This window comes from Piliocolobus tephrosceles, chromosome 10, assembly GCF_002776525.5.
Source record: "Piliocolobus tephrosceles isolate RC106 chromosome 10, ASM277652v3, whole genome shotgun sequence".
Classification (NCBI taxonomy): domain Eukaryota; kingdom Metazoa; phylum Chordata; class Mammalia; order Primates; family Cercopithecidae; genus Piliocolobus; species Piliocolobus tephrosceles.
The window spans coordinates 41,566,883-41,581,342 of record NC_045443.1 but is presented as its reverse complement, the minus strand read 5'-3'; the positions used below and the strand labels follow the sequence as shown (position 1 = coordinate 41,581,342).

The window sequence follows — 14,460 nt, the reverse complement described above, 5'->3', positions numbered from 1 at the left end:
CCTTTGCCTTAAGAAGTGCTATAATTCTAAGATTCCTTTTAGACGATGTTTTTAAAGAAGTATAAAATATAGTAAAGAGATGATACCGTCCTAATTGTAAAGCAGCAGAAGACTTCACATACAACAAAAAGACATTAAACTGTATAAACATTAAAAACTTCTGAATAATTATAAAGAAGAACACTAGAATAAAAAAGGATTAGATTCGGAAAAACACAAGTATTAAATACGTTGGCCAATCAATTACATAGCAATCAATAGCCTGAATTTTGGAGTCAGATGTAATTCACAACTCTGCTACTTACTAGCTGCGTGTTCCTGGGCAAGCCATTTAGCTTTTCTAAGTCAAGTTTTTAATTTTCTGTAATGATGTTTTTAGTCATAAATGATTAAATAAGGATTAAATGAGATAATATATGTAACAAAGTATGTGGTATGTAGTAGGCAGTGAATCGTAGCTATGATTATTATAAGTTATTCAGTGTGATTCAAATTTATAAGGGCCTCGAGATTCCAAAAACAAAAGAGACAAAGTATATGCATGGTGTTTTTAATTGGGAATCTGCATCTGCCCTCACCAACACATGTAAAAAAATTAAATCCGTGTCAAATTCTTCGTTCTCCAAGAAGTCATTTTTGGATTCCTGCCTGACCCAACCAGATCCTCCCTTGATCTCTTGCAACCCTCTGTAAGCAGTGTTTACTTCTCTACTTTAGCAGCTTCTCATAATGAAACCATTTACTAAAGCTTTGTGTTTTTTTCTTATATCTTCAACTAAACTGTAAGCTTTTTGAAGGCTGTTAACTTTATAATAATTTTTAACCCCCAAATATTCCAGTACTAAATAGATACTGAAGAAAAATGTACTAAATTTAATTTAAATGTAGATACATGTAAATGATGACTTTTCACTCTTATTTTCTGCAGTATTTGCATTTTATATTATACTGAAATTTTTGAATAGAACATGGATTGTGTTCTATTGTACATCTATTTTGAAATCACAGTGAGGAAAGCTATGTGAATTTTACAGCAACTGGTTTGTTTCTAGGTAGCACATTCATACTGCAAACAGCTCAATATGAATACCAAATTTAAACCTCATCTTAAGTCCATGTTATTATGACTGATGACACTGTTGGATAGGAATCTTAAAATTATTTTAGATACATTAGCATACCCAGGTTGACTTAGGGGTTAATCAGTGAAAGCCAAGTATTATTGTTATACATAACATCTGCATTTAGATGCATCCAAGTGCGTATATTATTACTTTTTTTTTCCCATGGAAGAACTTTACTATATTGCGCCTCATCATTAGTATGAAATCAGGTTTACATTGTATGTAGAGATGCAAAACAAACAAATTATGATACACAGGAAAAAATCTTTTCTAGCTATCACTATACAATTATAAATCCTATATATAATGTTTCATAGTGATTGACAACCAAATTACTTCCTTTTAGTATTGTTGAGTGATGGTGTTTTCCTTCGATGTATTTTTCATTTTTTCACTTCATTTAAATTTCAAATTCATAGACACAATGAATAATTAAATTCTGATTAAAATAACCATGTGCTGATATTTTTGATGAAGAAGAGCTAGAAAGCGATGCATTTGATTTCACTTCCAGCTGTTAGTTGGATTGTCGTATCATGTAAACCACGAAATTTTTACTGAGGATATGAAGATGGCATTGAGTTTTATAGATTGGAAGGATATTACAAACATCAGATCTGAATGTCTGCCTTTCAATATGTGGGACATAAATCTTGAAATTTATTCACTATTACATCCTGACATACTCTTCTTAAACACTGGAACATAATTCTGATTTAAAATTTACCTTAGAATTTCCCTCCTTTTTCTGTTGAATTTTACTTACTATATATTGGAAGTGTTGGAGGAAGTATTAGAAATGGAGAGGCGAACTAGTGATTTGATGGTGGAGTCCTCAGGGAAGTGTGAGTCAGAGAAAGGATGAGAAATTGACATTTGACCAAAACTGGAAATGGAGCACCAATAATTAACTATCTATTGAGATGACTTTACAGAATATTTGCTTGTTGCTTCATTTATATTCTGTTTTTGTGAAGGATTATCAAATCTTCTTTGAGACTACAGTCATTTAAAAGGGTTTTCGTAAGCTCACACTTTGCATTAGTTCATATATTGTAGCTATAACCAACTTTATTTTAAGTAGTGTGAAAAGATTTAAAGTGATAGTGTAAAGGAATTAATATTTTTCTGTTTTCAAAAGATGTTGTAATATCTTAACTAATATTTGAAATATCCAAAATCAAATAAAACTGCACTGTAGTAAAATCAATGTGAACAAACAGCTCAGATTTTTAAGAGCTCTGTGTTTGGCATGTAGTCCACAATTGAACAAACTGGGATTGTCTTGAATTATGGCAAAGGAATTAGTAGTTCCTATCTCGCCCCATCTATTCTTTCAATCATTTATTTAAGAAACATTCTTTGAATGTTTAAATGAGATACAAAGAAAAATACAAAATTCTGGTCTAAAAATTCACAGTCCCAGAGTGGAGCTTAAGAATGAAGAACTAAAGAGAAATTGACATAAAATTCCAATAAAAGAGAATAACAGAACTTTGTATATTGTGTTAGGGAAAATAGATAGCAGCCCCTAACTCTGTAGGAGGGGAAGACTAAGGTGTCTTCCAACAGCATGTGACATTTTATTGTAATGTTTAAAAATGGTAAGTGTCTTCCAGGAGAATCTGTGGGGAAGGACACTTCAGTCACAGGGAACAATATACGTATATATAAAGGCATGGAGGCATTTAAAGCCTTCAGAACTGTATTTGCCTTTGAATTGCCTAGGAGCCCACTTTCTCATTTCAGTACCCATGAGAGTAAATGACAACAGAGGAAACCAGGTCCCAGATTGTGTAATTATTTAGCGTTTATTGAACATTATCATGCTAGGTGCTAAACTGAATCTTGTTAGATCCTTTCTCTACCTGGTGAGTATGGTCTAATTAAAAAGACAACCAAGGCAGGGATTAAAACAGCATCAAATCAATCAGCAGCTGTCTCTTAAGGGCCTACGGCTGTCCATATAGAGATTTATAGATTAACTGTGGCACTTTGAATTGCACTGGGAAGAAAATTGGCAGCAGGTGCAAACTTCATTCAAAGTGTAGATTTGTTTTGCTTCAGGCAGCAGAACCCAAAGGTAGGCAGGCTGCCCATTCTAGCCCTTCTGAAATTTTATGATGGTCCAAGGGTAGCCTCAATTAGGAGACCTATGTGTAATCCAGCTCTTTTCTAAGCTACCAGTAGTAAGCATGAATTTATAAAAATTATGAAATGTCCTGTGATACTAGACAATAAGGGTGGAATTTTGTAAAATTTTTGGTTATTCAGTCAGGAATTTGGAAAATAATACATCCATTTGTGCAGTTCTGGAACCTTGGTGATTAAAATCTCTCTTTCCTCTAAAGGATTATTGGGAATAATCTCTATGGATGTAATTACAGGGTTATAATTAAAGCTATCATAACTTTGTGCTTATGTAGAATGAGACATAAAATACCATAGCAAAATGTTAATTTTTATTTCTAAAAAAGAAAACGAAGGGCATTTTATTTTAGTAGTTGAAGTAAGTGATTTTGGTCTGATCTTAACTGTATATGCCAAAGACAATTTACAAATGTATTACAAGTTACACATCTATTATGCCAAAGACAAGTTACAGATATGTTACCATTATAATGTCTGGAATACAGAGTTCTAAAGTAAAATCAAATCTTTCATTGTTTTCATGATTTATATCATGTGAAATTAATGGCTCAATCAATGTAATTTATTAAAATATGTATTTTGTTTTAGGCCTAAATAATATTCATGTAAAAGACTGAGTACGAAGTAGTGCCACTGTAGGGATTTTAGGTGGTTGAACTAATTTGTGTGCATTTTCTTACATATTTCATTTCCTCCTCATCTTTATTTTGATGTTAGATTTGTTTGCTTTCTCATGTTCACTGTATTTATTCCTTACATTTATATCTTTGCTGAATGCTGAGCCAGAATTCTGAAGTTATTTGATATTCCTGTGAACTTGGGCAGGATACTTAAACACTCTGAGCCACCATCGAGTCACCTTGAAAATGGTTACAGTGATAATGGTTCTGCGTCTCCCACAGGGTGCTGTAAGGATCAAATAATTCAATGCTTTCCAGAGTTTCAAGTTATAAGCAGTTAGAGCAGATACTATATTGATTACATATTCTAAAGTTTGTATTTGCACATATTACAAAAGCAAGTTTGTCTTTTAATAGATTTGTGATGCTTTCTTTGCAGAGTGAGGGAACTTACTAAAGAAATCAAAGATTCCCCAGACAGTTTGCATAAATACCTTTAGGCTTGGAAATGTGGCTGCAGGTGTTAACGGCAGGCACCTAACTCCTAGAACTTCAGCTTTATTATCCTACAGGTCATGACTCACAAAGCAATACAATTTCACATCCTCCCTGTCATCATTCACATGCTACAGGGATGAGTTAGGTGACAGATTTATTTCATGAGAGTACCTCCCCAAATATTAACTGTATACAGCTGACTTTGGAGTCTACTTCTAGAATTAATCCTCATCTTTGCCTCCCCTCTCTATTTCTTGCAATCGTTGGTAGGCCTTTTGTCCAAATTATTTTGCATTCAATGTTTGTGAATGTGTGAACTTATATGTACATCAAGAGGAGTATATAATACTTCAAAATCTGAGCTCTTCTGTAATTTATAATTTGTTATGTCTGTGGTTGAAAGAATTTACCATGCAATAACCAAGATTGAAGGTGTAGTTTAAAATATACTGTCTTTGGAAATATAACTATGAGTAACAAAATTGTATTCCTCATTTCAGAACATGATGAGTGTATCACAAATCAGCACAACTGTGATGAAAATGCTTTATGCTTCAACACTGTTGGAGGACACAACTGTGTTTGCAAGCCGGGCTATACAGGGAATGGAACAACATGCAAAGGTAAAAGGTTGAAATGCCAATGCCTCTTCCATTATGTGCAATGTAATCTCTCTCTACCTTCCTCTACACGTTATCATTACTGTTATGTACATTCCAGGTACTTCCTAGAGACATCAAAAGCTTTGGTGTGTGGCTCATAGTCTTTCCCGCAGGTCTTGACATCCTCCTGGGTTACTTCAGTGTTTAAGTGACCAAATCATTCAGCTCCTTTGACCTAATATTCCTTGACCTTAGCCACAGTGGTTTTCATCCTGGGCATTTTTGTGGAGAACTGCTCCATCTTGGAAATCTTAAATTTCAACATTCTATTGTCTAATCCTTCTTCTTCCAGCTTGCTCAGTCTGTTCTTTCTACACCATTTGATCTTTAATTTCGTTGAACCTTCCTTTTCATTCAGTTTAGCACTCTCCCAGCTTCAGATGTTTCTTTTTGAGACGACACATGCATATATCATCATAGCTATTTTTCTGACAGTGTTGTCAACCTATTTGTTATGCTACCATGTGAATCACCTCCATTTTGAGTCAGTAGGACAGCTTTTTTTTTTCCCCCTCTCTTGTGAGCTGTCAGACGCTACTGTGGAAGATTAATTAACCATGAATATTGATTCTCTACATGTTATAGTTTCCTATTTTAGCTTGTTTGTTAATGCCAATTGATCATTCTTTTAAATATCCCGTTGAAATCAGATTTCTGTTTCCATCAGTGGACAATACAACTGTAGTTCACCACAATCCTTAACTCACCTTTTCCCCCACTGTCCTCTTTCCCTCCTACCTCCTAAGGGAAATAGAAGACCTTTTTGGAAACTCTATAAACTCCCATAGTATAACGTTTACATCCCTTATGTCATATGATTTATCCAATTTAGGCATTTTAAGCTTCAAAACTGCTGATTTCTCAAATATACTGTGTCCTTCATCTCAGAGTTCACTAAAATCAGTTTGCTATGGTACCGTGTCTGTGTGAGGTAGGAAAGAACAAGGAATAGTAGTTACGGCAGTGTCTTATGAGGATGGGTCTTAAGGCCTGGTCTACAAAAATACACTGTACCCAGAGATGGGTGGGCCAGAGGATTACCCTGATTTTCAAAACTCCATGGAAATCGTTAGTGTAGGTCGTTTTGAAGAAGGCCTACTTATTTGGGGGTCCAAATCCCACAAAAATTTGCTTGGAAAGACTAAACAAATCCTGAGAAAAGCTAGACTTTTAGAATGTATAGTACAGTAGTTCCCTCTCATCCACAGTTTTGCTTTTGATGGTTTTAGTTACCCGTGGTCAACTGCAGTCTGAAAATGTTAAATCAAAAATTCTAGAAATAAACAATTCTTAAGTTTAAAATTGTGCACCGTTCTGAGTAGCATGAGATCTCTCACTGTCCAACCTCATCCCACCTGGGATGTGAATCATCCCTTTGTCCAGTGTGTCCATGCTGTCTACAACAAGCCACCATTAGTCACTTAGTAGCCTTCCCGATTATCAAATACACTGCTGAGGTATCACAATGGTTGTATTCACGTAGACCTTATTTTCGCTGGGCTTGGTGGCTCACACCTGTAACCCCAGCACTTTGGGGGGCCAAGGCAGGTGGATTGCTTGAGTCTAGAGTTTGCGACCAGCTTGGGCAACATCTCCACCAAAAAACAAACAAAAAACAAAACAAAACAAAAAACAAACACCATGTACAAAAACTAACTCAAAATGGGTAAAACAAAAACAAGTAATTTTTATTTTACTATTAATGGCCCCAAAGTGCAACAGTAGTGATGTTGGCATATTGTTATAATTGACCTATTTCATTATAAATTACTGTTGTTAATCTCTTACTATGCATAACTTATACTTTAAACTTTATCATAATATGTCTGTATAGGAAAACTACATTATATATATATACGTATATACATATATACACATATGTACACATATACACACACATATATACACACTTTGTATATACATATATATGTATATACAAAGTGTGTATGTATACATATGTATATGTATGTATGTGTATTTAGATTATATGTAGATATATACATATACACATATAATCTAAAAATAGATTTCTGTGGTGTCTGAGGTTTCAGGGATCTACTGTGGATCTTGAAATGTATTTCCAATGCATGAGTGGATACAATATAACTAAGTCCTTAGGACTTCCTCCAAATCACCTGAATGTTCTGAGAGTTTGCTTAGGCTTAAGGTTTAATCTAGGAGCCCTAAAGCTTTTCTCTTATTTCTGCTTGATTCCAATTCCTATTTAGTATGAAGAATAAAGTTCATAAAATAAAGAACTCTGAAAGTTATGAACATATGCAGACAGACAATTCTTGTATTTGAAAGAAGGAGAACTTTCAAGGATTTATAAATTCCTTCTGGAAGTTAGGACTACAGGTTGCCCGAATAAAGACTGTTTGGTTCCTGTATATATCTTTGGGAATGTTGGGAATTCCCAATTATTGGGAATTCCCATGCTGGGAATGGGAAAAATCTGAGAGATAAGTAGTTTAAATGTAGGAGCTGAATCATTGAGTTCTGTGCGGTATCAACATGTAGTTGATCAACATGAGTTCTGTGTGGTATCAACATGCTGCAACCTTGCAAATTACTCTGGTGAACATATGAACGTGGTCTGGCAGATACATTCTTTATAATTTATGAGGTTTAAACCAAAGAAGCCAAATGGACTCTTTGGGTCCATTTCTTTAACTCATCACTAGAATTTCAGATTTCTTCATTTTATTACTCTGAGAAAGTATATTCTACCTAACTGGAGGAAGCACATGCCAGAAAACTGTAGAAAAAACTTTTGCCTTAATGCCTGGAACAAGCTGTTCTAATTCACTCATTACAGACTTTGTCAGACTGAGGAAGCAGCTGCTGAGCCTTACAGAGCCAAAGAATAAGCCAAAGTGGAAATAAAAGCTTCTAAAGGGGGCTCAGTCCCAACCGTCTTGTTTTTCTCTTCGTCTCTTGTTGTGCTCACTTGTCTTGCTGCTCTTCTCCTTCTTTTCTGCACTTCTTTGAACACAGCACATTTCAAGAGATCACCCTTGCAATGGTACAGACCTTGGCTCCCTTGCAATGGTTCGGCTTCCTACTCACAGAACAACTTTCCTCATTCCCAGAACTACTCTAATGAAACAGGTTATACAGTGTCTTTGCCCTTGATCCTGATTCTGACCTATCCTTAGCGGAGGAATTTAAGAGTCTCCCTGAAGACCACTCTAATGAATTTTTCTTACTATTGGTTAATTCATTACCAGGACCTGCTTACAAATTTTTCAAGGATGGAGCATTTCCTACTATGTTGGCACTTCGGCTAGTGTGCAAAATGGTCAGAGCCCCATGGGATTCAACCATTTCCTGTTTCGTGGTCTCGTTCTTTAGATGGTGGTTTGCTCCATCTAGGATAGCTGCCATTTTCAGGTTTATTTTCAAGGTGGATTGTTACGATGAGAAGAAATCTGAATTTTAGTGTACTTCCTATTGTGCAAATTTGCTGTTTGTTGTTTAAATAAATTTGAGTATTTTGTTTTAAGGGTGAAATACTCCTCTAACATTGGAAAGAGTACTGTTTTACAAGTTGTGTTGAAGTTTCTTACATGTATGGGAAATATTACATGAAAACAAAATTAAAATAACTTTTATAATTTGATGTTCATATCTCTAAGGGGATAATGAAAAGCTAGGTTTAGAGTTTATTAAACTACTTACTTCTAAAATACTAAAATCATGTATCTGAATTATTTTAGCGTTTTGCAAAGATGGCTGCAGGAATGGAGGAGCCTGTATTGCCGCTAATGTGTGTGCCTGCCCACAAGGCTTCACTGGACCCAGCTGTGAAACGGGTAAGAATATCATTTCATCTTCTAGAAAATGAATTTTTATGCTAATGCATAAAGTAATCCATGAGGAAAATAATGTTTCAAGTTTCAAGTGGGTTCTCAAAGCGTGGAGCTATTAATAAGGAAGTGATAGGAGGGAGGAGGTGGGAATTTTCAGTGATGCATTTTGCCAGGCGATTCCCCAAAGTCACTCTAAAAAGGTTTTGCAGCTATTATAACTAGATGCATATTGAACTTTTCAGAAACATGTGTGGAATTACCCAGGATTTTATGACTTCATAATTCATTTTACTCATTTGAAATCCATTTTTACTGGAATCTATATGACTATATTAAAGCCTAGATTTCAAGCTTATGGCCAACTCAGTGCCTAGGACACACTATCACCTGCATCCACAATTAGGAATTTTTAATAAATTTTTATCTGTCCCCTTAATTATTCATAAATAATTATTGATCTGGAAAATAATTAAAGTTTTCTACTTCTCAATTATTTCTCATCCAGATCCATTATGAACTTATTCTTTCTGATGGACATGAATATTAAAAACTTTAAAAATTATTTAAAAAACAATATATAGTCTACATATAACTTATAACCCTAAAGTAAAATACTTTGTCCAATGAAAAACACACCTTGGGAATTTAAAAAAATGTTTTGAGTATTAAGTCCTAATTAAAATCATACTCGTAGTGGTTTTGGTTGCTTTTGGTTCAGTGGGGTCCAATAGCAATGGCCTCAGAGAGTCAGGCTATTCTTCCTAAAAGAAAGCTTCTGCCACTGGCAATTGACAGTTGTCATCTCATATTGCTTTTCATAAATCTCAATGCAATAGATACAGTACATGCTCTGCCTCTATTCCACTTGCAGAGTCATCTGGTTTAATGAAAACACTGACTTACCAGAATGTGAGACAGAAAATGTTCTGCTCCATTTGGGAAGTGAACATTTTACTGAATAGAAACTGCTACTGTGCACAGAAGGATGCTCACAAAAGGGCTTGCATCACTAGATAATCTCTACAAGTACTGCTAAGTCTTGTTTTTCAAATTTCAGTGACTAATTGATTTCAAAAGTCTGTGACGGACAATGTATAGTGACTATCTTTGATATGTAGGACTCTTTCTTAAGAGGATCCTTTCCTAAATCAGAAGCTCCCTAAATTTATTGTGCATGAGAGTCACCTATAGAGATTGATAACTTGTTAGAAATACAGGTTTTTAGTAGCTACCATATGATATACTAAATCAAATCAGGCACCTCTACTGCAATAGTTTTCTCATATTTCTGTGGCATGCTCTCCACCAGTTTGCCCCTATACATCAAGGTGCACTGTGGACCTCCTGCACATCAACACCTCTGGTGACAAGGCTTCCTGAATACAATATTTTTGTGCTGCTTCTGGTACAGAGGCTGGATACAGAAATACTTCCTTTTTCAGGACATTTCAATGGTGTGAGGATAATGGTGTGGAATTTTGAAATAAAAGCTGTCCCAGAAAATCTGAGATGAATAGTGGCCATGCGCAATACTGTGCCGCATTCTTCCACTAGGAAAAAATATCACAAGATTGTAGAAATCTAGAACGGCATAAAATTAATATTGGCAATGTAATATTTAAGACTGGAGTTAAAAATAACCCAAGAGAACATGTAGCTATCTCTATTTCATTATCCTTGAACCTTCAGTCTGTAAGAAGACAATCCCAGACTGATTCTAAATAGCTCTCTGTAGCAGCCAAGGGCTTTGAGAACAGATGTGGACTCAAAGTTTAGTTGTAGTGTTTATATGTTATGTTGCCTTAGGCAAGTTACCTAACTTCCCTGTGTGTTGTACCCTTTATGCATCACCTTACTCTTCACCATTCTCTTCTAAGGCAGTTATTATCTGTATTTGCATGCAGAAATACTGGGTTCAGGGTGTTTAATTTTTTTTCCCTAGCATCAGAGTTTGAAGCTGATACAAAGGTCATTCTGCTCCCAAATCCGGGCTTTTATCCATTGCATCCCAGTATATTTCTTTGGGGACTTTAAATCCAAAGACCCCAATCTGAACTCATTATCTCATCCATGATTCATGTCTCCCCATTTACTGTCCTCCACCAAAACCTGAATCTTCATTTCTTCCTTCCTTACTAGTTTATTTCAGCGAATAGCCACCTTATCCATCAAGTCTTCTAAGCCAGTCATCAGGGAGCAATTTCCCTTTCGCCCTCTTTCACATCCATTCAAATCCTTTTGAGTCCATGTCTTTACCAGGGTCCATTTCTTTCTATTCTGGTCAGAGCTGCAGTTGTTGGGGACTTTCAGGTTGTCTCTGGCTAGTCCAGTATCCACAGAATAACAGAGCACAAATCTGATCATATCACTCCAGACTGAAGAAAACCTTTCATGTTCCCCATTGCCCTCAGGATAAAGGCCACATTTTTAACATGATCAATAAGGCCCTTTAGGACTTGGCCCTGCATATCCACCCAGCTTTATCCTCTTGTCCTTCTGCCAGCTCACTTCATTCCCACCCCCAGGCAGTGAATCTCATGAGGACACAGGGTGTATCTTATTTGCTTCTGTATCATCACGAAACAGTACCTTAGTAGTTGTTCCATAAATATTTGGTGAATAAATAAATGCACACATGAGTGATCAATTAAATGATGAGGAAAAAGATGGTGTGGCTGTTTCCATATTTGCTGGACTCTTTAAAATGTTAGTTGAAGCTTTCAGAGTTATCTAGTTATGTACTATCATATGGCAGATATGGTAATTAAGGCACAGAGAAGTGAAGTAGCTTATATAGGTGTTTCACTGTTGATCCATATCTGCATTCTAGAACGTGGGTCTTCTGATTTCTAGCCCAGTGTTTCTCTTTTCCTTCCTTCCCCCTTCTCCCACTCCTTCCTCTTTCCTTGCTTCCCTTCCTGTCTTCCTCTCTCTCTCTTTCCTGTCCTGCCTTCTTCCCTCCTTCTCTTTCTTCCTTTCTTCCTGCTTTCCTTTTTTCTTATGCCATGCTTTGTCCCAGGAATTCATCATAACTTCATCCTTCATCAGGTCTGTGCCTTTTGTTATGCCACCTTCGACTGCCAAATAACCCTGTTGTCTTTAACAGCGAAAACTGTGGCAATTTTTCTCTCCAAAGTTAAAGGATGCTTCCAGATTGACAAGATTTCCAAGTATAGGAATGGCCTAAATTTGGCCTGCTGGAGTTGGATGTGGCCTGATAGCTTAAAAAGGAAATTGTTGTGCAGCCCCAGTGGCCATCTGTTGAGCCATCACAGTGGAATCGCTGAGGATGAAATAATAGGATTTACTTGCTTTTTGAAAGACAATCTGAATGTGTCTTGCACTTACCACCCCTTGTTCCTTTAGTTGAAGTCTCTTCTGAAACACCCTCCCCTCATTTCTGTTTCTGCATCATGTGTATCTTAGTAGGAAAGGTTGCATTCATTTACCAACTTCACAAAAGAGCAATGTGTATGATTTTTACTGAGCAAAATTAATTTTTCATGGACTTCTTTTTTAGCCACTGTATAAAATCACCCACATGTATATCATAACTTCATTTTTAATTAAATATCCTAATATTCCATCAGGTGTTTAACTTGGATTTAGCAGGGTGATTATTTCTTGGGTAACTCAGTAAAGTGTATTAGAAAGCTAAAGCTATGTGCCAAGGTTTACAGCTTTATCACTGCCGTATTGTATTTATTACACGATTGCTAAACCTCAGCAAACATGAGTCTGATTATCTAATTAATATGCAAAGCTGTCTTATTATACTAAAAGTAAATTTTTCAGTAATGATTTAAAGCATAACTCTAAAAGATTTGACAGTCCCCTACAAGCAGTTGCTGACTTAAATCAAATTAAAATATTTATAACTGGGAAAAAGTTATTAACAAATGACAAAGTTGAAAAAAAATTACTATAGTATCAAGGAAGAGATCTAACATTTTGATGATAAATGCTTTTTTTCCTGTGTACAAAATAATGGATTTGTTATCTGCATATCAAAACATGAGATGAGATTTTAATTATTTTAGTGAGTTGTTAAATGAATATAAATTTAAGTTGCATCCCTAAGTGTTTTTGTAGCTTTTTAATATGTGTTGTTTTAAAATGACAAAAATGAAGCATGAGGCCTACATGAGTGTTGCTTTACTTCAAAAGTAACTTCAAGTGGATTGAGGTTGGTTGATTTTTTTAGGTTTATTTTATTACTGTTATAGTATAGATAATAGAAATTATTTTTGTTAGAAAAAAGTTATCTTGCTAGTTTTATCCAAAGTTAGCATTTATTATTAATGTCAAACTATTACATTTCCTGGTATGACTGAATTAGCACATTTTTCATCATAAAATATATCTGCTGGTTTCATTAGTGTTTGTTTTTTTAAGGCATATTTTTCCAGAAATTTGTATAAATTTATATCATTTTTACATAGGAAGACTAGAAAAAATTCAGAAGCAAGAGAAAATTCTCAGAACAGTTCACACATGGCATCCCTTTTCTTACCAATATGACTCACAGTGGAAAGACATTAGCAAAATATATATCTTTATGTGAGAAAAGAGGAGAAATTGAGAAGAAAATCTGAGAAAATCTGATAAAAAATAATGTAAAAAGAAAGAAAAACTGTAGATACATCTGCTTTACCAATAAGAATTTTTTAGTTTTATTTTGAATTTATTCTGCTCTATCTGAACAAATGCAAATTTCATGTACACAAATCATTAAATATGCTTTATTATAATAAAGACAATTTGGAATAAAGGAAGCTTTGCTTCTAGTTCTGTACTGTCTTATTAAATTCAGTTTTCTGAATCTTAATTTTTCAAGGGAAGATCTGCAAAGTAGCTCACTGGGTATCTTTTGCAAAGTGGGCACATACTCACGGAGGGTTCTGTTGATCTGCCTAAGGGATCTGCACTCATGCTCACTAGACACATCTTATCTTGAAACTGTCTCCAGTGATAAAAGCGATTCAATTACATTTGATAAATGAATGTGTTTTAATGAACTTTGTATGAATTAGGAGTGTAGATACCAATGATTCTTTTTCTGTTATAAAATGAACAAATAAAACAACAAACAAAAAGCACTCTCACCAAAGGCTTTTTGACCGTACCCTGCTTGAGTTGGCTTAGATACTTAATACGTAACTTCTCTTTATGTTGGTGATCCTTAATCTGTTTTAAATAAGATTTTAATTGCTTAATGTTATGCCAAACCCCGTTCTCCTTGAAGAATTTAACATAGTGGTCAAGAACACAAAAATTGAAGTCAGAGAAACATTGGCCTGAGAACTAGTTCTATTACCAACCAGCCATGTGACCCTTTTCATGTTATTTCATTTTTGTCTATGCCTTAATTTGTGCATGTAGAAAATAAAGATGATAGTAATATCTATCTCATGGGTTTGTTCTGGAGATTAAATGAAGTAAGGCACATAGCACCATGTTGAGGAGTTGGTAAGCACTCAATAAATGACACCTGATATGATGATTTTGTAAATTTTAAGTTGAAGTGTAAATAAACTTTTATAGACAGAACTATTTGAGACTCTTTGACATCCTTGAGTTAGCTGGAGATGCC

The 14,460-nt window shown here is 35.1% G+C and overlaps 1 protein-coding gene across 5 annotated transcripts in view; it reads left to right on the top strand.

The window, feature by feature from the left end:
- NELL2 (neural EGFL like 2) overlaps positions 1 to 14,460 on the top strand; it is a 402,175-nt gene that overhangs the window by 274,218 nt on the left and 113,497 nt on the right. For all 5 annotated transcript variants that reach the window (XM_023182792.1, XM_023182793.1, XM_023182795.1 and 2 more), the window contains 2 exons: positions 4,894 to 5,016; positions 8,775 to 8,870. In XM_023182792.1, the coding sequence (XP_023038560.1) occupies positions 4,894 to 5,016; positions 8,775 to 8,870 (219 nt within the window). The remainder of the gene's footprint in view (positions 1 to 4,893; positions 5,017 to 8,774; positions 8,871 to 14,460) is intronic.